This window comes from Diceros bicornis, chromosome 15 (genome assembly GCF_020826845.1).
Source record: "Diceros bicornis minor isolate mBicDic1 chromosome 15, mDicBic1.mat.cur, whole genome shotgun sequence".
Taxonomy (NCBI): Eukaryota; Metazoa; Chordata; class Mammalia; order Perissodactyla; family Rhinocerotidae; genus Diceros; species Diceros bicornis.
The window spans coordinates 39922527-39949211 of NC_080754.1; the positions used below are offsets into that span (position 1 = coordinate 39922527).

Below are 26685 nucleotides of genomic sequence, written 5' to 3' on the forward strand. Positions count from 1 at the left end.
TTTTTATCTGTTTTAGGTAATGGATTTTTATATTAGATTTAACTTTAAAAACGAGGGTGTAGTTGCTTTTAACAAGTTAGGAAAGCACTAGTCCACAAGTGATTCTCATGTTCCTAAGAACAGCGAATCGTTCAGAACTAAATTATATATTTAGCTAATATTTATTAGCCGCAGTAAGTTTTCTTCAAAATATGTTGGTGAGTTTATCTTAACACTTATTTTAAATTGTTTTGTCCCTACTTGACCAAATAAAAAGATAAAATAACATTTCTCTAGATAAATATATCTCTGCCTGACTGCCAGAGTCAGTAAAAGGAAAGAGACTGCTTGGATTAGACATTGGCCTGTTTTTGTCCTTGATGTAACTCCTTTATTTTCCAATGCTTCTCAGGCATTTAGACTCCAGTGGTGCATGAGAAGAGAAATGTGCTGCACTGCCATGAATTCCAAATTGGGAGAACAAAATACCCATTCAAAAGTACAGTGTCAAATTGTTTATATCTTCAGTTTATCTATTGAGGTTAGAAATGGAAGGAAATACAATTTAAATCCAAAATACTCACAGGATGAGTAAAATGAAGGATTCAACTGTGGTATTTATTTTGGAAATGTACCAGCAAAAGTAATAAAAAGTACTTTCTCTTACTTTACCAAGGAGGACAGCCATTTTGTGACGCCATCTGCCTTTATTTAGAGAAGCAACTCTGATCCAAATATTTAACTGTGAGTTATAAATCCAGACATCACGGCCATTAATTCTTCCACCTTGAAATGCAAAATAATGCACATACAATAATATATATATCACCAAAGGATCTAGGCCAAGGCACAGATAATGAAAACATGGGATTTATTCTCCCAGTCCAAGAGTTTGAAAATTCAGTTCAGTAAATGAAACAAGGACCCTCTCAAAGCTTAAAGGAAATAGTTCTGCAGAGCAGATTTAAACTGCCAATTGTTATCTTGAGAAATAATAATCATAGGTCCCAAATAATAAAATGCAGAATATGAACTTTATAAATGTATAAAATTGTTAATGCAGGAGTCAGACATTAGAAGTACCCAAACAACAGAATTCTTCTAAAAAGATTTTTTAAAATCACTCATTTTTTAAAAAAGATACCATTGTACAAAATAAAGTATGTGTTGTTATATTGTTCAATGTGTAGTAATATAGTAATCTGCAAAGCTGGTAAAATTATTTAACCAATTAACAGACTTCAGACCAGGGATACTACAGCTATGCTTTGTATAAGTCTGTCATTTTATTGTCTGTTTGATTTTAGAGGTAACATATCACATATTATAAAAGAAGTTCAAATTAAGAATTTTAAGGAAAATCCTATTTCATAAACTTCAGGGAGGATTTCAAAAAACATGGGTGGATTAGAGATGCTTAATTCTATGAGTACTTTTCACTTTGCATACTTTACTGTGTTCCTTAAAACAAAGTAAACAGTTAAAAGTTTTAAAAATTATACCATATTCTATATGCATTTGAGAGCATTTAAAATATGGTATGACTAAAGGCATTTTCTGATGGATCTTTTGTAAATCATTCTACATAATTCTGCGCCTGTTTTTAAGAGTAAAAAGTCATTCTCGGTTTTATCTGTTATATAAACTGACCTGCCTAAAGTGGGCATATCCACTTTCGTTGTTTTCTTTTGAGACACTGTTATCATTTAAAACATCCAAGCTGTGTTCAAATTAAAAGTAAATACTGTAATTAATCTTTATTTACCTGAAACAAGAATGTCATTCCTTAGCGCACAGACAGCATACTCTGATTTGGTAAATTCTGGAAGCTTAGCCAAAGACTTCCATTCTCCTGTCACAGGATCATAGCACTCAGTGTAGGGAAGATTAAATCCTCCAACTCGTTCACAACCTCCAACGACAACTATCACCTCAGAATAGCCAGTTGACCTAAAATAATTGTTATAAGAATGTATAAATAATAAATTAAAATACACTAGAGATTGTTTAAAACTCTAAAAACCATTGTCAGAAAGAAAGTGGAACACTATTATAAAGTAAACAGTTAAGTCTATTCTCTGGGTGTGTGTCAAATAACACAGGCTGCCAACTATTTACTTTGAGAACATTTACGAGGGATTTAGTGACATCATTTTTCCGTGGAAAATTTCAATGTGTATTTTTTTCTATGAGTTTTGCCTTAAAAATTGGAAAGCAGTCCGAAGATTCTAACTCAATTGAAACCCTGGTAATATTAAGGATGACTTTCAAATGCAAATTTTGCAGTAATTCACATATGTATAACCACACAAGGTAAGATAATGCACTTTTTCTATTAAAAAAAACTGATTCATAGTATAATCTAAGTACTCTTTAAAGGAGTATATGTATTGTTCAGAAATTATTTTTTAAGATAATTTTTTAAAAGTTAAGTAAATTAAGGTAATCCAACTCAAAATGTTGGCCAGTCACTAAAAATGTTAACAGAGTTTACAACAAAGGATGTTAAAGGAAAAAAGCAAGATGAAGAACTGTACAGAAAGTCCGATCAATACTATGTAAAAAATGTGTCTGGAAAGAATATACCAAAGCACTAATGATGGTTATCTCTGGATTGTGTGGCTTCCTCCCTTCTATCAACACAAATTTTCCAAACGATAATGAGCATGGGCTATTTTTAGAGTGGAAAAAACAACTTTTGAGAGGACTAAGAGCATCCTAAGGTTTGTGTTAATCACTGGCTTCTCTCATTTTGTAGTTTAAATTTAAGAGAGACAGGAAAAACTAAAAGTTTATCTAACCTTTTTTTTTGTTCATAAGGCTCTATAGATAGTTTGGAATTTTAAAGTTATTTGGCTTTTACGTTTTTTCACAAATATAATTAAAATGAAAAAGTCTAGTAATTGCCTTCTACGGTTGCTACAATTTTAAGTCTCATGACTAAAAATGCTAACAATCCCTTTTCTCTTACTTAAACGTGGAGGGGAAAAAAGACTACAGCAGATACGGATTTGTATAGTTTTAGGCAGTGTGATGTTTCACAATTACACTAGAAAAAACCAAAATTAAGCAATACTGCTATATCCCTTTAACAGAGCTCCTACGTTCTAGCTACACTTATTTACATCTATTTCAACTAACAATCATTCACTTATTCACACCAGGCATACTTTTTCCATTATCAAATCAGAAATATATATTATAGAAAAGAATTCTGCCCATAGATGCAATAAAAATTACTTCTAGGAACCCATCAACTTATATAACCCTAACCTAGTATTTAGTAACACATTATCAGAAGAACTCAGATACTATCAATAATATTTACTATTTTCCAAATAATTCCAAAATGAAAATACTGAAATACAGGGTAGCACCAGAGACTTAGTAGTATAATTACTGACTAATTTATCCTTCTTTCTACAGAAGTATCATTTCCTAAAATTACACTTAAAGTACCTCTAAGACAAATCCATGGTGATATTCCTCAAAGCTTTATTTATTGATTGACCAAAACAAAAACTGCTACACACTGTCACTGGATTTCAATCATTCTTAATTGTTTTAACGTAAAATCAAGGTAATTATTACATATTATAGAATTTTGTTTTATACTTCCATTATAGCATTTTACTTGTTTTATATTTTCCTTTTGCTTGAACTTGCTTGCCTTTTTCAAGACTTCTTAGCCCAATCAACATATATTGTCTGTTTTTGTACCTTGGAACAAGAAGCAACAATAGCATGAAAAACTAATGGCTAAAATATTTAGCCCCACTAAATAAAAGGATCATTTCAGTGTCTAGTGGAGTGTGCATTTATCTGAAAGGATCAGCAAACTAGGAGCTTTGCCTGTACTGAAGGTCTTATTTGCAACCAAATGGCTTTTAACTTAATTAGATACAAGTCTGGTGTTCTCATTAGAGACTGTTAACCCAACAAAAACAGTTATTTTTATTTCTTGAGCTTGGAAAAATACTTATCTCAGGCAGGGAGATGACTGCCTTAAGGGAAATAAGTTACTCCAGCTTATGAAACAAATAAGAGAAACCTCAACTAAACTGGAGTCCGGAAGGCTTGTAGGGGGAGCTCTCACACCCTATCCTATACCATACTTCCTCAATTACTCCAGATAGGAAGAGATGGAGGCCTGCATCTTCCACAGGAAGTAAAACTATTTTACTACTGAAGGAGACTTCTCTCCCAACCCAGCAACAGCCCAGCCAATGAGAAGCGCCACAGCTCACCCAGTCAGAAGCTGCTGCGGCCCTGAACTGTTCCTTTCCCTCAATGGACTTTTGTTTAGAACAGCTCCTCCATACTCCTCCTTATTCTCTATAAAAGCAGCTCCCCTCCTTTCTTTTCCAGATCTGCCTATCATAACATGCACATCCTGAATTGCAATTCTTTTGGCTATTCCCGAATAAACTGACTTGAGGGTAAAATAGGTGAATTTGCCTTTTAAGTTGACAAGCTGACAATGGTAACTAGAACAAAAAGGCAGTCAAGATGATAGTGTAGGATGAATAAAATTCTAAATACTCATGCAATCTATTTTTTAGAGTGAATGTTACTTTCTCACTGTTTGTTCCTATGAAAGCATGACAACCAAAGTATCTTTTTTTGACAATGGTAACTATTTTTAAAAAATCATCATCCTCTTTTATCACAAATTTGAGAAAAGATTAAATTAAATGATCACATTCTTTGATTTATGTGAAAAATAAAATAGTTATAAATCCACAGGATATTCTAAACCAAATTAACAAAATGTATAATAATTACCAGGTTAAGAATCTCAAAGGACTTGCTGGCTGAAATAACAAACCTACTTATTATTAATACCAAATATGTCAGAGACAGGTGAACTGCCAAACTTTCATCAACAAAAAGGGGTCAAAACATGATCTTCGCTAATGGGAAGAGTAACTGAATATATTAGAAAAACACAATAGGAAAGGCAGTGTGTTTCATATAGTGGGAATTCGGAAGGGAGAAGAGAGAGACGTTAGTGATATAGTCTATTCACCATTCCAAGACTCAGCAACATCTGAAAATCAAGCCATCAAACCAAAATAGAGATATGAGACTTTGAGCCCCAGAGAGACTAAACGGCTCTCTAGTGTATGAGACATGATAGTTACTAAATTCAATGTATTAATTTCTCTAAAGAAAGAACTACATATCAAAAGAGGGGATTGGTCAGCCTTAAAAGCAATAAGTAAATGAATGAATGAAAGAGTAAATAATAACCACAGAGGCAAACATTTCCTGTACCCACTCTTGTTAATGTCTAAAGGAAAGAGAATCTTAGCTAACTTGAACATTATTGGTTCTTTGGTAAGAATATTTTTATGGTGGGTGAGACTTCCACAAGCTATAACTAGGTGAGAGGATTCTGGTCCTAAAGATCTACTAACTCTCTTTGTTTGGATTTCGTGCTTGCAAAACAACCTTTGAAAATTTTGGCTTCCCGTGTAGTGACTTGCCCATAGTAAGAGAATACGCTGGACAGACTGACTTAAAATATCCAGTCTGTCAACAAAATGAAAAGACAACCTAACAACTGGGAGAAGATATTTGCAAACCATATATCTGATAAGCGGTTATTCTCCAAAATATATATAGAACTCATACATCTCAAAAACAAAAAAAACTAATAACTCTATTAAAAAATGGGCAAAAGATCTAAACAGTCATTTCTCCAAAGAAGATATAGATTGGCCAACAGGCACATGAAAAGATGTTCAACATCATTAACTATCAGTGAAATGCAAATCAAAACTATAATGACACATCACCTCACGCCCGTTAGAATGGCTATAATTAACAACACAGGAAACAAGTGTTGGAGAGGATGTGGAGAGAAGGCAACTCGCATACACTGCTGGTGGGAGTGCAAACTGGTGCAGCCACTATGGAAAACAGTATGGAGATTCCTCAGAAAATTAAGAATAGAACTACCATACGATCCAGCTATTCCACTGCTGGGTATTTATCCAAAGAACATGAAAACACGAAGGTGTAAAGATACATGCACTCCTGTGTTCATTGCAGCGTTATTCACAATAGCCAAGATGTGGAAGCAACCTACATGCCCATCAAGGGATGAATGGATAAAGAAGATGAGATATATATACACAATGGAATACTGCTCAGCCATTAGAAACGATGAAATCCAGCCATTTGTGACAACATGGATGGACACTGAGGGTATTACGCTAAGCGATACAAGTCAGAGGGAGAAGGTCAAATACTGTATGATCTCACTCATAAGTAGAAGATAAAAACAACAAATAAACACATAGAGACAGAGATTGGATTGGTGGTTACCAGAGGGGAAGGGAGGAGGGAGGAGGACAAAAGGGATGATTAGGCACATGTGTGTGGTGATGGACTGTAATTAATTAGTCTTTGGGTGGTGAACATGATGTAATCTATGCAGAAATAGAAGCATAATGATGTACACCTGGAATTTATACACTGTTATAAACCAATGTTACTGCAATAAAAAAAAAAAAAAAGAGGGAAGCAGAAGGGTCAGTTAAAAGGTAACGTGACAATAGAAGTTGAGAGAAAGATTGGAAGATGCTACACTGCCTGCTGATTTTGAAGATGGAGGAAGGAGCCAAAAGCCAAGGAATGTAAGCGGCCTCGAGAAATCAAAAAAAGGAAAGAAACCAGATTCTTCCCTAGCACCTCCAGGAGGAATGCAGCCCTGCTGATACGTTTTGAACTTCTGACATTCAGAACTGTAGTATGATAAATCTGTGTTTGTTTTAAGCCTCAAAAAAAAAAAAAAAAAATCTAGTCTGTCTGACAGTTCCATTTCTTATTGCAAGTAAATACATAAAGACTAGAAGATAAACGAGTTATCAGTCTCATAGTAAATGTTAAATCTGCCCCTAATAGTCTATTCTTACTGTATTAAAAGAAAAAGTTGCTGAGCCTAGAGGAATCATTGGATCATGGTGAATTTGTCAGTATAAATGACCCCTTATAAGCTACTCCAGCCATAAACCTTATGGCTTTCTAAACTTGGTGAGGACACAGGCTTTCCATCTGAAACTGGAATAGGCAGAATGGGTTCTATTAGGAAATGGCTGTACTGATCAAAAGACTCAAAATATTTACTTTTAAAAATCAGCAATTATCTAAGAATTTATCATCAGGAACTAATCACAGATGTGCTTAAATACCACAAAGATGTTCATCTCACTTACTGGTAAAAAACCAAGATGAGTTTAAATGTGGGGAAATGGTTCTGGTATATTGTAGTAGATTTCATGTCATGGAAATATGTTTACCATCTATTGAAAGATAAAAGCAAACTATGAAAAAGATTACAACTCTGTAAAAAAAAAAATATAATATAACAAATTCATAGAGAATAAAAGTGAAGGATAAATCCAAATGTTACAGTATTACATCTTGGAGACAGGAATATGGGTGATATTTTTTGCTTATCTCATTCTCTAAATTTTCGCCAATTAACATAAATTACCCCATCCTCCTCCTCTTTGCCCCATGTTAAGAAAGAACAAAGGAGGGCCCAGCCCAGCGGTGTAGTTGTTAAGTTTGTGCGCTCTGCTTTGGCAGCCCGGGGTTCACAGGATCGGCTCCTGGGCATGGACCTATGCACCACTTATCAAGCCATGCTGCGGCAGGTGTCCCATATGGGATGTTAGCTCAGGGCTAATCTTCCTCATCAGAAAAAACAAACAATAAAAAAGACCAAAGGAAAAAAAAAAAAATCACACCTTACTGTTAATAGCCACTGCTGGGTCCTCTGCTCAACCTAGTATGGGAGGAGATTTTCGTTTTTTTTTTTTGTTTTGTTCTTGTTTTTTTTTGTGTGTGAGGAAGATCAGCCCTGAGCTAACATTCGTGCTAATCCTCCTCTTTTTGCTGAGGAAGACCGACTCTGAGCTAACATCTATTGCCAATCCTCCTCCTTTTATTTCCCCAAAGCCCCAGTAGATAGTTGTATGTCATAGTTGCATATCCTTCTAGTTGCTGTATGTGGGATGCGGCCTCAGCATGGCAGGAGAAGCAGCGCATTGGTGCGCGCCCCGGATCTGAACCAGGGCCGCCAGTAGTGGAGCGCGCGCACTCAACTGCTAAGCCACGGGGCCGGCCCCGGGAGGAGATTTTCAGTGATCACATTTCTGCTATAGGATCCTGCTCCCATGGCCATAGGTAATGGTCCAGAGAAGGCTGTCTGGCTGAATCAGAGATTCTCTCTCCACAAGAGAGGAACAGATTCAGTCTCGCTAAGTGAGTAATACAGAAACCTAAAACCCATGAGTGGCCATATTCAGCCAGATTAGTAAGAGAGACTGATGCAGAAACACAGAGAAAAGCAGAACCGAGAGGCAGAGAGGGGGCACAGCGTGGTTTCTGACAGCTTTTCAGTAGCCTATATCAGGCTTCTTTGAGGTCTCGCTGAATTTTCACCCTTAGGTTCTACAAGATAATGACTCCTGTACCCTTTTAATAAATCTCCCTTTTATGCTTAAACTGGTGAGCTGGTTTTAACTACTTGTAATCAGAATTCTGATATACTAGAGTTCAATGGATTGCAGAAAAAAAAACACCTACAAAGAGTTTTCAGACTTAGGAAAAGATGCCCAATCTTCTACATTTAAAAAGAAATGCAGGGCCGGCCCCATGGCTTAGTGGTTAAGTGCGTGCGCTCCGCTGCTGGAGGCCTGGGTTCAGATCCCAGGTGCGCACCAACGCACTGCTTCTCCAGCCATGCTGAGGCCGAGTCCCACATACAGCAACTAGAAGGATGTGCAGCTATGACACACAACTATCTACTGGGGCTTTGGGGGAAAAAAAAAAATAAATAAAAATTATTAAAAAAAATAAAAAAAAGAAATGCAAATTAAAATTATACCATTTTCACTTTCCAGAGTAGCAATGATTTAAAAAAACTAATAATATGCTGTGTTGGCAAAGGAGTAGGAAATGGGTACTTTCATATTTTTGGTTGAAATATAAATTGGAAGACAATTTTTACAGTATCTACCAAAATTAAAAATGCACATATCCTATGATTGAGCATTCCACTTCTAGTAATTCATGCTATAAATTACCAGTGTATATATGCAGATATATCTTCAAGAATATTCACTGAGTGTTGTTTGCAATGGCAAAAATCTAGAAATAACCTAAATGTCCATCACTAACAGATGGATCAAATAAATTATGGTATCCATAGATGGGGTCCTATACAGCTCTTAAAAAAGAATGAATTTGAAAATTTCCATAAAAAAAGTAAAAAAAAAGAAAGAGAAAAGACCTATATGTGGCGATGTGGAACAATTTCCAAGATTTTTTTTTTTTTTTGTGAGGAAGATTAGCCCTGAGCTAACATCTGTTGCCAATCCTTCTCTTTTTGCTGAGGAAGACTGGCCCTGGGCTAACATCCGTGCCCATCTTCCTCTATTTTATATGGGATGCCACCACAGCATGGCTTGACGAGCGGTGCGTCAGTGCGTGCCCGGGTTCCGAATCTGCGAACCCCGGGCTGCCGCAGCGGAACGCACACACTTAACCACTATGCCATCAGGCCGGCCCCCCAAGATACTTTTAAGTGATAAAAATACACACATACACATTTCTATATGCAAAGAATATTTCCAAAAAAGAGTTCTAAATGCTGGTAACAGACGTATCCTTTGGGGAGGAGAACTAATATACCAAGGGTCAAGTAGAGGGAGGCTTACAATGTATACTTTTATGGAAAAATGTTTGAGTTCAAAATAACAATGAATTAACATATACAAACATGCATATAAACATGCATCCTATAATATAGTAGAATATTGTTAAGAGAGACTGGAACAAAAAATTCAGAACACTGAATTTTAGCCCTGGTCCTGCCGCTAAATAGCTTTGTGACCAAGAGCAAGTCGGTTCACTTAACTGTGCCTCTGTATTATCACCTATAAAGTAAGGAATGAAGGAATTTATTAAACAATCTTAAAACACTATTTCTTAAAAAAAAAAAGTTTATCTTAGTCTTCTCAATTGGTTTCCAATAGGAACTTGAACCTTGTCCTCATTATGGCAGTTAGGTTCCTATATTCATTATATAATAACTGATTATTAGACAAGAGGTAGTAGACAGTATTAGAAGAGACAAGTGCTTAACTGATTCCAACCTCGAAATAATGAGCTTATTAAATCTTAGCTATCCCTATTGCTCAATGGAGTGTGGCAAAGAACATCAATTTTTCCCATATATATATGAACAATTTATGCTTAAAATACACTATTTGATACTAAGTATTTCTGACTCTCAAACCACATTTCCTATTCTGTGAAAGTATAGCATAAATTTAAAATGTATTTTGATTATTTTCCTCATGAAACCAGCAAGAATTTTTATTAGGCATTTTTGTGTCAAATACTAGGTTATGTTGGGCCAGCCCAGCGGCTTAGCGGTTAAGCGCGCGTGCTCCGCTACTGGTGGCCCGGGTTCAGATCCCGGGTGCGCACTGACGTACCACTTCTCTGGCCATGCTGAGGCCGCGTCCCACATACAGCAACTAGAAGGATGTGCAACTATGACATACAACCATCTACTGGGGCTTTGGGGAAGAAAAAAACAAAGGAGGAGGATTGGCAATAGATGTTAGCTCAGAGCCGGTCTTCCTCAGCAAAAAGAGGAGGATTAGCACTGATGTTAGCTCAGGGCTGATCTCCCTCACAAAAACAAAAACAAACAAACAAACAAAAATACTAGGTTATGCATTTTTCATATGGTATTTCCAATCCTCACAACAATCTTAAAGGCAGGTAGTATGCTTCTTTTACACATGAGGAAACTGATACAGAGAGAAGTTAAAGTGCCTTGCCCAAGGTCATGGAATTAACTAGTTGTGTACAGCCAGATTTTAATCCAGGCCTGTCTGATCCTGAAGCCAGTACTCTAAATATATCATGATGCTTGCACTTGGTGTTTATTAAAAATAGTATTATGTATCAGTCCAAGAGATTTAAAGTGGCGTAATATATATTAATAAAAAGACAACCATTGGGGCCAGCCCCATGGTCTAGTGGTTAAGTTCAGCACATTCCGCTTTGGAGGCCCAGGTTCGGTTCCTGGGCACAGACCTACATCACTTATCAGGCCATGCTGTGGTGGTGACCCCATACAAAATAGAGGAAGATTGGCACAGATGTTAGCTCAGGGCGAAATTTTCCTCAAGCCAAAAGCGGAAGACTGATGGCAGATGTTAGCTCAGGGCAAATCTTCCCCAGCAAAAAAAAAAAAAAAAAAAAAAGACAACCATTGTTCCTAAGCTTTATTCCTTCTGTGATTGGTCTCCGCTGTTTTTCCTCCATGCACCCAAGGGTTTACAACTGACAGTGCAGATTATCAAAACCTCTCATGCTCTTGGATACACCTTGGGGTTTTCTCTGTCATTTAAGAGACATGTGGTATATGTAGGTAGAATATCCACTATGGGTTGAGCTCTGGAGAATACTTAGCACAGGATAAACCCTAAAGAAATATTGGCTGATGTGAGGAGTATAAACTAACTGTTCAGTGGTGGGATCAGACTGTCATCACCCTAATCCAGAGTTAATCTTTGCATCACTAATGGTGGGACAACCAGATATGCTGTGTCTCCTAACGTGATGTTACCTTGGATGACTCTAGCCAAAAATATTTAACTTGTCTCCATCAAGCTGAAGCTTGTGGAGCCAACTTCTAATTTCCAGGAAACATAGCTAAATGCAGCTAAGTGACACCAAAAGGAAGCAACCAGACTAATACAGAAGGTGGAATATTTTTTCTGGACAACCTGCTCATCAACAAATCAGAATCATGAAAAAAAGAAGTTGTTCTGGAATAAAAGAGACTTCATGGAAATAACCAAATGCAATGCATACTCCTGCACTGGATCTAGGTTCATTAAAGAACACTGGGGAAATCTGAATATAGATTAGGTATTAGATAATATGAAAGAATTATTAACTTTAAGTGTGATGTTATTTTGCCTATATTATTTTTTTAAAGATGCATCCTCTAGTGAAAAAAAATACATATATATGTAAAAGTTTAAAAAAAGAAACAGTGGCTGAATGAATGAATGAAAGAGAAAGGTCTGGGCTGGAGATAACAGGTTGATAGTGAATAACGTGCACGGTGATTAAAACCATGAGAATAGATGAGATCACCTAGGAAAGTTTATAAGGTAAGACAACGAGATGTGAACCAAGGGGAGTATCAACATTTCCAAGACTAGATATAGAACATCAAATTGAGAAAGAGAAGTAAACGGACCATGAGGAAAATGGTATTCCAGAAGTAAAGGAGGAGCGAGTTTCAAGAGGAATTAAAGCAATTAATAATGTCCAATCCTAAAGAGAGATCAAGATGGATAAAGACTGAAAAGAGGCTAACAAATAATAAATAGAAGGTCAGTGATGACCTGATTGAGAGGAGTTTCAGTAGAGTGACTGGAGCAGAAGTCAGAGGAGTGAACTGCAGTTGAAGAAGTGGAGACATCACTCCTCTTTCAAAGAAGTTTGGAGTATTTCACAAAGATGAGAACCTGTACAAATAATACACATTGTTCAGGTAATGAAATTCCTAGTGACTGGTACTAACATGCAGTAACGAGTAAGTGCAAGACTTCAGAATATAAGGGACAGAAGGTGATGGCAGAGTTGTAACATTTACAAAAAAAATTCCTCCTTACAGTCCTCATATAATGTCTACATAAAATAAATATCTGCTATTATATTTACAATAGTCTGCAAATTCAATATAACCATAGTTTGGTTTTTTTCTACTTGCCTCCTAAAGAAAGGTGATATTGCAATCTTATATATAGGTGTGTTTCACTGTACAAAATGGATTGGTTCCCTTAAAAATTGGATGTAAAATAATTTTTGTAAATGAAATAATTAAGTGAATCAGGAAATTTATCTATTTACTATCTGAGCCTAATTACCCTTAGGCTGCAATCTGATTTCATTCAGGTCAGACCTTTATAAATATTAATAACAAATGACTTATTTTGATTTTATAACATATAACCCTTAGTCCCTATTCTAATCCTATGAGGTATATGGGATAGGTATTATTAGCCCTATTTGACCCCAAACCATTCTTCTGCTACAAGGGGAAATGTGTGATTTTCCCCTTAGAGGAATATTGTGTATCCAGAAAAGTTCTGGAACAGCCCCCAAACTGTTTAGCTTTCTTAATACATTTAAAAACCCTGGTCTTTCCACATTCTTAAGCTTAGTCCAAGCCTCTAAACAGTCCTCAAAAAAAAAAAATCAGTATATTTATAGAATAAAATTGTATGTTTTTTGTCCTTTGTTAAAAAACTCGGAGTAAAATATTTTATATTTCTTTCTTATAAAACAATTACTTTTTTTAACTGAAGTCAGCTGATTTTTTTCCAGTTTTGAGATATAACTGACATAAGTCAGCTGACTTTGAAGGAAAAAATGCACTCGAACCCTAATACAAAGAAATATTACATTAATTTTTGAAATAATAGTTACCCTATATTTTATGCAATTTATAAAAAGTTTAGACTGTCAAGTACTGGAAGATTTTTTAAAGTGGGTCAGATCTACACTATACTATATAAACAATAGCTAATAATTTTTAAGCAGTTTCTATGCATTACTTTCTATGCTGAGTACATTAAGGATTATTGCATTTAGTAGTTTCAATGACAAAACCTGTAAAGTAAGCACTATTTATCATCATTCTCATTATACATATGAGGAAACAGATTAAATCTTACTATCTCCAAACTATTGTAGATTTTAGACATGCGATCTCACAATATGCTGAATTTTAGTCACATTCCAAAACAATGATAATCAAAATCAAAGTTAAAAATGTGGTTTGAGAGCGATGCTATAGGAAATTGATAGGAAAAGTAAAGATGGTACGGGAAAATAAAAATAACCCCTAGTTTCACAACAACGTGAATATAACACTACGGAACAGTACATTTAAATATGGTTAAGATGGTAAATTTTATATTATGTGTTTTTTACCACAATAAAAAAACTCTAACATTAGCTTTGTTAAAAAAATATTTAAGATTCTTTACTGTAATATTTCTCAAAATAGCCATTTCTTGCTTATTCACAGGAAAGTATATTTACTATTATTCCTTCTATTATTAAGCCATGGAGATTATTTTTCTATAGTTTATGAGTTAAAATCTATGGGTATTTTACAGAACTAACCCATTGTAAGAAGATAAAAATATAGTACAGTACTTAACTGCATTCCTACCCCTAAACATAAATTTTTCAAATTCTCTATGATGATGATGTGATTTTTATAATCAGAAAAAAATTTAAAAATTGAGATTGACATTAAATATAGTAACTGTGGCAATGAGAAAAGATCTGAGGCCTGGGTTTTACATCTGCGAATCCACTCAATGTATACCAGCTTACTTACTTCACCTCTATAGTTCATGTTGTCTGTTGTGAAAAAGCTTAGAATGTGAATGTGCAAATTGTTTTTTTTTAAAAATAGAGGCAGTCCAAGAGAGTCTACCAAAGTCTAGCTATTTTATATCCAAACACCTTCTGGAAAGAAAAGTGGAGTGGGCCGGCCCCGTGGCTTAGCGGTTAAGTGCACGCCCTCCGCTGCTGGCGGCCCGGGTTCGGATCCCGGGGGCGCACCGACGCACTGCTTCTCCGGCCATGCTGAGGCTGCGTCCCACATACAGCAACTAGAAGGATGTGCAACTATGACACACAACTGTCTACTGGGGCTTTGGGGGAAAAATAAATAAATAAAATTATTAAAAAAAAAAAAAAAAGAAAAGTGAAATACTTTGGGACCCAACACAGGTTATAAGAAATTAGCAGAAATATGTTGAGACATGCACAGTTGCAGAGACTCTTTGTAACAAACACTCTCTGATAGCTCAGAACAATAACAAAAAATGCTATTGTTGAATCTCGTCTTCCCTGGGAGAGACGTTCTAACAATTTACATAATCCAAAACAAATCTTAAATTAGATAAAGCCACATGTAGACAATACATATAAATGACTACACTGAGATTACATTTGAGAGGTTTAAAAATATTTTAAAAACAAAATCTTTTGTTACCTATATTGTAGTTAACTTGTAAACCGTTTTCTCACCTTCGTGGCCTAGTCCTTGGGGACATCATTTCATTCCCAAGTATGTGGTACCGTCTTGCTTCATGCAGCAACTGGTAACACTCAGGAGAATTCTGAATCAATTGGTCCACCTCAACTGTTTGAACGAAGTAGTTGGGATGCAACAGAGGGAGTCTCACATGTGTCAGGAGCTCATGTAACAGCGGTCTTCTCAGATCAACAGCACGATAGACCCAACGCATGACGGCTTCAAAAACCATCTCCTCTTTACCAATAACAAGTTCATCACTACAAATATAATCAATAAGTTCATCTTTGTCAAGCTCAAGAAATTCTTCATGCTGGGACACATCCTCAAAAGTCTGTAATGCAAAATTCTTGCATTTTGTGAAGAGTGTTTTGAGTGAATGGGTATCCGCAAAGCGCTGGATTCCCAAGCAATTACAAGGATCAAGTTGCTCCTCCAAGAACTTCGCACATGCATCACGGAGAACACTAATCTGAAAGAGGCTTGATGTTTCAAAGAGATATTGTACATTCTCTGTGGTGATCTTCACCTTTCCAGTATAAACATACTGCAGAAAACATTCCATAGCTTCAGCTAAAATACCATTGATTTCAACCAACATTTCTCGGCTTTCCTTGTGGTCATTACAAAACATAGCTCTGAAGTAGCTACTACAGGCTGAGAGAACAGCTCTATGGCAAGGAAATTCTTTTCCTTCCACACAAATGATAACATCTGTGAATAAGCGGCTATCTCGGAATTCATTAAATATCTGGAGTATGTTTTCAGCATGGGATGATCCTGAAGAGAAGTCAAAAAACTCACGGCCTGTCAGAGATTTAGGGTCCATTTCAAAAACTTTACGCTTAGTTGCTGGGGAATCACGCACCCCGAGATCCTCTCTGTTTAGTCTTCGTCCCAATATTAGTACCATTGTTACATCAGTTGACTATATAATTGTTGAGAAATTACTGTTAAGGATCTTCTTTATGTGGCTAAAAGTCAAAAAAAAGGAAAAGAAAACATTTTAATATGTAAAAAATTCAATATTTAAATTACATAATTTCATTTGATGTAAATGACAACAAAATCACATAATCAACAGAGTATAGAGCAGTATTTCATTTTAATAAAAATTGATAAATAACAATTTGCATTTGCATAATTAGAAGATTAGGGGTAACTTACAATAGTACTCCTTAAGCCCCCCCAGCTGAAATGGTACTACGAACTTTGTGAATTACTAATAACCTCTGTCTCCCCTTTTACACAGCTGGGTTTCATCTGACTGTAGCGTTGTCAGAATGCTGTAAGACAAAATTTGACTACACTCAGAATCCTAATATAAATGTTTATTACCTTAATATGGTGTTGTTAGAGAGGAATTCAGCTATATCAGTAGTGTTTAAAAATACATGTATTGTTTGACCAGCAAGGCTCTTTCTAGCAATCTATCCTAAGGAAATAATGAGGAATATGTGGAAAGATTTATCTACAGAGATGTTCAATCCTGTATTAATAGAAAATACTTTTTTGTTGTTGTTAGTGCCAGTGGAGTCAATTCTGACTCCTAGTGACCCTGTGTACAGCAGAGCGGAACCCCGTCTGGTCTTTTTGTGCCATCATCTTACCTTCTGGCACTACATCAGACAATGCACTGCTGCTATTCATAGGATTTTATGGCCAATTATTTTGGAAGTGGATGGGCAGGTCCTTCTTCCTAGTCTGTCTTAGTCTGGAAGCTCCACTGAAACCTGTCCACCATAGGTGACCCTGCTGGTATTTGAAATACCAGTGGCATAGCTTTCAGCATCACAGCAACATGCAGCTGCCACAGTGTGACAACCGACAGACGAGTGGTGTGGTTCCCTGACTGGGAAAGGAACCCGGCCACAGTGGTGAGAACACTGAATCTTAACCACTAGAAGACCAAGAACATACTTAAAATAACCTAAATACCCTATAACAGGGGATTAGTTAAGCCACACTACATCTTAAGGATGGAACACAGTCTAGGCAGCCATTAAAAAATTATGTAGACTATTTAATGACATGGGGAAGTATTAACCAGATAGTAAGTGAAAAGCAGATCACAAAACATATGCTAAGAAAATAGAAAAAAATTATGTATCAGTGCATTTAGGGATAGAAAAAAGAAGGCACATATGCCAAAATGTTGTGATTTATTTATCTTCCGTTTTTCTGCATTTGCCCCAAAATTTCTACCATAAATATGTAGTACTCTGTTTTTAGATTTTTAAAATGCATATTATCTATGCCCTGCTCACTTCTGCTAATAAGAAACACCCCCACATCTCCCTCAGGAATGACTATGAATAGGTAACTAATGGACTGAGGCACTGGGCTATAGCTATCAATTCTCTGAAATTTTCATTTTTAAGATGGTTCTTCTACTCCTACTCTCTTTTCACATTTCTCTAAGTTGATATGTGACTCCAAATGAAACTGGCTTAAGAGCACTCAGAGTAACTCTTAACTATTCCTATGCCTTCAGAATCTCATACACAATCCCTTCTAAAGGTCCCAGCTTCTTCCTGAAATATTCCAGCAGTCAGACATCCAGACCTAACTATGGCAGCCTCAAGAAGGTGGCTTAAAAACATCAGAGATAACCCCCAAAATGGGATGCCATCCTACATTCACAAGCCACAAATAAAATTGAGATTTGAGAGTTAATAATCTCAATTTAAGACTGTATTTTGTATACTCTATCAAATATTAAATTGTATCCCGTTTTTTAAGTCCTTATGTGACATAATGGGCAAGAAAATACGAAATATCAAAATCAAGAAGCAACTCATTCTATTATATATATATCTCCTCTTTTTCATATTCTTATTCATTCTTATCTTTGTCCTCTTTTCTCAGTCACCCTCAAGACCCAGACATCCTAGTTCTAATCCTTCCAACTTTCATCAATTCCCTGAGTTTACTTAATTTTGTTACTTCCATCATTATCATCATCAACAAATACTTACCGCGTGCCTACTATTGTCAAGATACTGTGCTAGGCCTACGGTTTATAGTGTAAGATATTGCTGTTGAGGGTTTTCTTAAAAAATGTAGCTGAGACAAAGCATATTCACAAAAAGATAAATAACAATATAAGGTAACACAGGCAATAGGATGCCACATTGGTATAGGCAGCATAGTTCCCACTTAAACTTCTATTAAATGTTTTTTACCCCTTCATATAAATTAGCACTTAATCTTCCTGAAGTCTAGGTGATAGGATTTTCCCTGGGCAGATGTACACCAGGCTATTCTAAGTACTTAGGGAAAAGTACCTGGCTGTAACAACACCTGAAGGACACCTAAATGCTTGCATTTTGTACAGAATCTTTTCTCTTCCATTCGTCTCTCCATCTCCCAATTTTGCAGGTAAAGTCAGAAAAAATTCAAGCAATTTTATCAGTCAAATGGAATAAAGACTCAAATAAAACAAATACTATTTTCACCTGGGATCACTAGGTAGGGCTTCAGAGGCAGTATGCTGATGGGGAAATCCCTGCTGTGGGCATGTGGACTGTGATTTTTAAAATCCTAATATGACCGAAAAAGGGTCATTTTGGTTCCCTCTAAGAATCCTGGCAAAAAAATGAGGAAGTTCTTGGAAATCTACCAGATAAAGCTTAAGGAACTATTAAGCGCCAAATTTGTGTACTGTCTGTGTATCAACTAATTTTATGAAACCATGGAGGCTTTATTTCCTTATATTAAGGAAAAAAACAGTAAGAAACAAAACAGAACACCACCGCCACTAATCTTTTTTTAACGATTACCATGTACCTGGCACTTCCTAAACTCTTCATAGGGATTATTTAATTTAATCCTCACAACGACCTTATGAGGTTGGTACTATAATTAACAAAAAAGTTGGTTTACAGGCTTAGGACTTTGTATAAGATTAAGATAGATTTTTCTAAATAGGTAGGAACTATTTACGAAGTATATGACAGACTGACAAGGATAAATTTTACCCTTACTTCTAAGTTTAAAAAAAACAACAGAAAATTCCAAGTATACAAATATACACGCAATTTATTTTCTAAATGTGTAACAAAGGTTTGTAACGTAATGAAACAGTTATGGCAACGGAAGCTCAGGTAGAAGGCCTGTTTAAGTGAACACACAAAAGTTAAAATAAACTCAAGAGAATGCTTATGAATGGCTGGTTTTTGGAGCAATGTCAACAAAGTAACTACCTGATATTTAGTCAGTAAAATTAGTTTCTCTTAAATTTGAGGGAATATTTGTCTACACATATGTTATGGCCTAAGTAACCCGGATTTTGAACTGTGATCTAATTATACTTTGGAGGTTTTAGGTAACAGATTTGCCTGAGAACAAATAACAGCTTCATTTCATTTTGTTAATTTTAATACCTAAATAAATAATATTACTGCTGAGTTTAAAATATTTTATTATTAGTTTTAAAATTATCACTAACCAAAAAAAAAGGAGGGGTTTCCTCTCATCTCTTTTAAGATTTTCCTGATTGCTTAGAGAGTTCATGTTTGCCTCACTGTAGGTCATCCCACTTCCTGGGTTATATCTGTCCATGCATGTGTGTGCATGTCCACGAGCACAAGCACATATATACAGGTTAAAATTTAAAAATTAATTCATAAGGCATAAAAACACTTCCAAATTCCAAGCTCCCATACATGGGCAGTAGCACAAATCTCAAACATGCTTTTAATTTGAAGCATAGAAACTTATCCCACAGAGAAGAGAGATCACTACTTTGTCTGAATGTCAACTTTTTGTTGTTGAAACTGTAAAAAGTTCCAAGTATGTAATATCACAAGTGATAAACATTCAATTATGACAAACATAAACTGTGTTGATATGGAATATAACTCATATTTTAACCTTAATGCTTTATTAATCTAAAATCAAATTATGGTTGAATTAGTCATGAGTCAGCTTCCCAAATCAAGAACTTATTCTTAAAATCAGCTTATTTAATTTAAATTCTTATTGCATTTCAGCTTCAAAAAATTCACACAATCTATTGTTTTTGACCAGTGATACAATTATTGGCCTTAACAACAACAAAAATCTTAAGCCTTCTGCCTCCAGTCATTTTTGTTTTCTCAAATGAAAATGCGTTCAGAATGCGAAACAAAATAACATACCGCAAGAACTAAGAATTTCCCTTTTTGGCTAAAAGGGATAAGTTGGAAAACATAAATGAAAATTTACTTTGCTTTCTGTATCTAATAATCTTACTGTATCTGATATTTGTTGTCTGGTATGTTACTGTATCTGTATCTGATAAATTTGGAGATAGCATACCAAGTGAGTTAAGTACTAATATAAGGCTGATTAAAATTTTATAGGAGTTAAGAGTCTGTCTTTTTACGCTATTTTCTGCCCCTTATTCTCATAGCACGTTCCTTGACTGCTGGCTGACAAGGTCTTCCACTGCTTTTACCCAATGTAAAACTGAAAATCCTGGATTAGAACAGCTATACAATCACCTTCTATTACAAAGCATTCAGGGCCAGCCCGGTGGCTTAGCGGTTAAGCGCGCACGCTCCGCTGCTGGCGGCCCGGGTTCGGATCCCGGGCGCGCACCGATGCACTGCTTCTCCGGCCATGCTGAGGCCGCGTCCCACATACAGCAACTAGAAGGATGTGCAACTATGACATACAACTATCTGCTGGGGCTTTGGGGGAAAATAAATTAAAAAAAAAAAAAAAAAAGCATTCAACAACAACAAGATACTTGTCTACTGCTTTGTATGTAAGAGAGACTATCTCATAGATTGGGATTGTTTCCTTCCAAGTAGCTTTGGCCTGGCTTTTTGGACACCCTCACTTTCTCTGGACTTTCTGAGAAGTCTCCCATTACCAGTCTCCACAACAGCATGAAATAGAAACTCTTCCTATTGATGACAGGGTAAATGATTTCCACAGGACGGTCTTAGAAACTTGAGATGCATTTCAAAGTGTAACTTTTGGGCTTCCAGATGTAATTTACTAGTCTGTTTTCCCATTTTACACAAATAAAGTATTTTTATTTTAACTAGTAATGGTTAAAAATGTAAAGAGAAGTTTAATCATACCTCAAAGTACAGTATCTAATATAGGTTCAAGATTTATCATAAATGAACTCATACACAATCAAGCAAACAAAATGAAATTACAGATTGAATTCTCCTAAAAATTTAGCAAATATCAAAGCATCATTATTTCCATCAGAAAAATGTAAGCAACTAAGTAGGCATCTCTGGACAAAACAAGAGGAAAGTGTTTGTTCCAAAGAAATACAATGACTGAAAATTGTATCTAGATAAGTGAGTGGATGCAAGGGTGATCAGACTGTCACGTCAATGATTGACTGCCAAAGTCACATTATTTGTCCAGAAAAGCTAGTATCCCTTTCTTTTTTCCCCTCATTTCTTCAGGAGCTTTATTCCTGGAGCTACACTCTCACTTGAAAGGAAGACTTTTCTTAATGGAAAGATTCTTCTGGTTAGGGTATGGAGGGTTTATTTCCAACTGCAGAACTGATAATTGTTGTAGAACTATTTTCTGATTGCTAAGTAGATTTAAAATTACATGTTTTTGGCCTATGTCCCAGAAAAATGAGTAGAAAGAACTTATTTTATTGTCTTTAAGATTGGAAAAAAATGTAGAAGAGGGACTGAGGATATCAGGAAGGAATAGAAAGGAGTGGGTAGTTTATTTAGTAATGGAAATGACTGTGATACTCCCTTCCTTTATGATCTTGAGGATAGAACTGTTCCCTGTGACTCTGGTTGTCCTAAGTGTCTCCTAGTTAAAGAAAGGAAAATGGTTTAGATTCTCTAATAACAATGTTTAGATAGTTTATAAATATTATAAATAAAATACCTTTTTAGCATTTGCTTGATCAAAGCCACAGTCAAAATATCTGTGTTGTTTTAATTTCCACACCTAAAATAAATGGAGAACAGTGACATATAAATCAGATATGAATCACTTCATGTACAGCTGGCATTATTTATTAATATGTTGAAAAAAGTTTTTAGTAGATATCAGTTTCTGACTGGAAGTTTACTTTTGCATAGAAAACAATGAGAATAACAATTCCTCAAAGCAAATTAATAATTTTATGCTATTTTACATACATACAAATTAGTTTCCTTATTTATCAACTTCCTTACTTGACAATTTTATCCTGAAATAAGGTTTCTTGAGTGAAAGATGAGTAAACAAATATTCGTGTCAACAGCAAGCTATTGGTGGCATTGAGATGAGAAAATTCTGCCTTGGATATTTGAAGAGTGTCTGGTAATTGACATTTCATCTGAGTTTGGGGGCATTAAGTACTTGAGTTGGTCTATCAATATTACCAAAAGCAAACAATTTAGTCACTATATATTATATAACTATGGAATCAATCTGAGAAAATTTCAAGTATTCTGGGTAATTCAGGAAAAAAATTTCATTTTGTAATCCTTAGTTATCTAGATCATCCATATAAAATCTCCAAGGTTAGCAAATAATTATTTTTTAACCTTTTCTTTTTGGTGAGGAAGATTGGCCCTGAGCTAACATCTGTGCCCATCTTCCTCTATTTTGTATGTGGGACACGGCCATAACCTGGCTCAATAAGCAGTGTGTAGGTCAGCGCCTGGGATCTGAACCTTTGAACTCCAGGGCTGCCGAGGCGGAGCGCGAGAACTTAACCATTATGTCACCGGGCCGGCCCCTATTTTTTAATCTTTTAATATATAAATGCATATTTCTTCTGCTTTATTGAAACTTATAGGCTTAGTACCTGTAGAAACCAAATAATTCAGCACAATTCCTTTTTTTTTGGTGCAAGGGGAGGAGAGGAATGCTTAAGAGAAAATACGAGAACCTTGTACTGTGCACAGAATAGGAATAGTATTTAAACACAGTGGTTCTGGTTTCTGGCCCAGATATCTATAAATAGAACTCATAAATTCTTAACAAGTTTAGGCAAATTTAAAAGTTGATCCTGAAAACCAAGATACGGACTACCGATTTTTTATACATATATACACAAACACATATCTCTATACCCTGATTATGCTATGACTGTGAGCTGAATGTTACCTTGCATGTTTCCTTACTTGTCAGTCTAACTTGTGTGCACCCTTGGTAAAAAATATTTCAACTTGGTCAAATTAGGGAAATGTTAATTCTAGCTAAGTAAGTGTTTCTTCCCAATGGACAGTAAGATCCTAAGTCCACAGAGAAATTCATATCAATTCAAGAAACATTATTTATAGAGAGCCCACTCTCTATCTGGCACTGGGGTCGCAAATATTGGATTCAGAACCAATTTTAGACTCTGTGGGATTGGCTAAGATTAGAACCACACAAGAACTCCAAGACTGAGACTAAAATAGATTCAAATTCTCGGTGCTTTTCTAGCAGAAAGCACAGGTGTAAACTGAATAGATTCTCTCATGACTGATCTGGTCTAGAATTGTACTTTAAGGAGTGGGAGGGCAAGGCAATTTACCTGGGCATTTTCTGCAGGGTTCTGAGGTAATACTTACCAACCTAATAGGTAAGGGCAAGGGACAGAGGAGGTCAGTGTACAAAGTCCAAAGGAGATATATAATATCAGAATTGATCTAGAGTGTAGCTGTACTGCAATCAAGCTTATTTTTCCTTTAGAATGCAGAAACCCTATACAAAGAAAGAAGTTACTATCAGCCTTAAAGACACTATGGATTAATGAGGGGCTTATAAAGACTCACAATACCAGAAAGCAACGGAAACCAACAACATTTTGACTAACATGGTCCCTACAACTTGCAACATGCTATGCTCTACGCTAACCCATTTTCTCAAATTGAATTTCGAGTGAAGAACCACATAGCAGAGACAACAAAAAGACTAACCAGAAGAGGTTTATCTTTAAAGACAGACAGTAACTTAAAAGAAGGAAAGCCAGAAAACACCACAACATAGCAGAAACATTATTTCAAAATAACTAGAAAATTATATTTAACATGGTACCACATATAACCAAGCAGTTTTTATGAATTTCGATATTTTCACCCTATTTTCTCAAAAGCTAATTTATTTATTTGAACCATTCTATTTAATGACAACTTTTTAAGAATTATAAATTTACACTCTTAAATTTTCAATTTAAAGCTTTACTCTTGGAGCAGTGGTTCCTGAACCAAGTTTTATAAATGTTATATTTCAAGTCCAGTCTTCAAGCTATTTTCAACATTTCTAATTTCTTAATGGGACCACCAAGAACATATTTACCCACCATAAGATATGAGAAACCAACTGAAATCTTAAACTTGTTTGCCTAGAATTATAGCAACTAATGATTATCCCTTGTTTACTAGAACCTCAAGTGGTCAATACATTATGACTATGATTAATAAGACAAAGAGAAATAGGTATCTGATGATGAAAAATTTAGGAGTGCTTAAACAATGTGTCAGACTAAACAATATGGTTCTATAAAAAATAATACTATCTTCTCCCAAATCACAGAACAAAAAAAATCATATTTGTTCATTCAGTGTTTCTCTCCCTTGCCTTAAAACTTTTGGCTATTAATATTCCCCAACCCCCAAAAGAAGAAAAAAAACACCGTTAATCATCAGACATCACATCTACTATCAAGCTGCCTTACTGAGCCTACTCATGCTTCTCACTAGATTTGACATGTAAACTTAATGTCTTTCGGTTTTGTCCCGCTAACATGTTTCTTTTAGGTATTTAATGCACTGTTTTACTTTAGAAACGAAAGACCTATAGTATATAATACAGTTACGTTTTCTGTTAGCAAAATTGTTTTTGGTTCTTATTGGAATTAATTAAATCTGCAGTGCTCTCCCACTTTAAAAAGTTTGACATCCAGTATTTCAGATGACTTCTCCCATATATAAAATTTAGTGATTTCTATTTATCTTAGGGGTGACAAATTAATTACAGAAATAACTTTTAGAAACCACTTTTAAACTCTAAAATATCAATTTAGTAGTCTTTAAGGTGTGACAAATGTTGAAAAATCATAGCCCTTGGGTGTTGAATTTAGACAGAGTGACAAACACTTCAATTAAAAGGTTAGTTTAGCTATTGTATTTTTAACAGGAGAAAGAATAGGATTTTAAAATGTCAACAGCTGTCAGGTGGCCACATACCCTTTGTTTCAGTTAACAACAGAAATAGAATTATACAAAATGTATTATTCATATACTTGAGAATATTTTATTTACATTTTTCATTATACAGTCCATATCTAAATACTTATTGAAAAAGGATGTCCCAAATTTCTAGTAAGAGAAAAGTATACACAAAAATAACTGCAGTCACTTATTTAATAAACAGTATTTATTGTCCACAGGCTTGACCTTTGGGTTTTAATGAAATGGCAGAAAAACAAGGAAGTTAAAACAAAGTTTTTTGAAAAAGCATAAAAGTTAATGCTTTAACATTGCATGCTTTAACAATGCTAACAACTTCGACAAAAGCCAGGAAAATTTAAATTAAAGGTAATAGTCAGCCCCAATTCAGAATGTGATTTCTTCTTCCTGTTGAGAGACTAAGTCACAGGCTATGTCCGGAAAAGCACACTTTTAAGTGGTGGTTTTATTTTTCAAAAAGGTTAGAGGTGTGCACTTTGTACTTATTTAGATATGTTACATGCCCTCAATGCACAAGTGATGAGGTAGTTCGGGATTACGGAAGCTGCTCCCACTGGTGTAGTCATCTCTATTTGAATTTTAAAAATATATTAAGAATGCGTAATGAGAACTGTTCGCATTCAATTCCTGCTTCACTCAGGGAGCCCAATCCACCTCCTACAGAAACGCATTAGTCTTGGGTGAATTCCTAAAGACTCACATGAAAAGAAAATCTGATAAAACCCAAGCACCCTATTAACTCATGAGATTAGGAAAACCACATCTTCAACACACGATGGTTAAAACGGTTGTTCTAGTAGATTTTATTACTGTTATCTTACAGTTTTAAAACAACAAATTTGCAATTCACTCTCACAAATTTTGAATTACCACGGGGATTAACACATAAAAAGTGAACCATAATCCCCCAAACACAGAAAACAACTCATCTAAACTGGGGGCAGAAGAATCTTTAACTTTTAGAAGGATATCCTCAAGCTATCTTTTTTTAAAAAGTCGAATTCTAATTTCACATTTTAGTCGACAACAGGCAGATCTTAAATCTATTTTACGTGTCTAACAAAAATCAGCCTCAGCTGGTCGACCTAAACTGTAGCTGCCAATACTAAGGCGTGATTTTTAAAAAGCTGCTCAAGAGAGCAAGTGATTAATCATTAAAATCCAACAAAATTAACTGTGAATAGTCACTGCCTCGGGGGTGGCTGCGGGGCACCCTGAAATGTGGCGTTATGGTCCTTATTTAGCTATTCAAGCTTTGTTTACAGAGCCGGGAAGAGCAAATTCGCGTGAGGACTTCCTTCCCACCATCCCGACAGATACGCGACTCCACTTAAACAGGGCTCATTTCCCGGCCCCCGAGGGCAGGCGCGGCCGCCGTCGCTGGGGGAAGAGAAC

The 26685-nt window shown here is 35.6% G+C and overlaps 1 protein-coding gene across 6 annotated transcripts in view; it reads right to left on the reverse strand.

The window, feature by feature from the left end:
- KLHL24 (kelch like family member 24) overlaps nt 1–26685 on the reverse strand; it is a 43862-nt gene that overhangs the window by 15914 nt on the left and 1263 nt on the right. For 2 of the 6 annotated variants that reach the window (XM_058556249.1, XM_058556244.1), the window contains exons 2-5: nt 22010–22072; nt 15139–16119; nt 1745–1929; nt 647–765 (exon numbers count right to left, since the gene is read on the reverse strand). In XM_058556249.1, coding sequence (XP_058412232.1) covers nt 647–765; nt 1745–1929; nt 15139–16058 — 1224 coding nt within the window. In that variant the 5' untranslated portion in view covers nt 16059–16119; nt 22010–22072. Of the gene's footprint in view, nt 1–646; nt 766–1744; nt 1930–12431; nt 12524–15138; nt 16120–16312; nt 16432–22009; nt 22073–23670; nt 23804–26685 lie in introns of those variants that run through there. The other 4 variants (XM_058556246.1, XM_058556247.1, XM_058556248.1 and 1 more) reach the window with 4 other exon arrangements.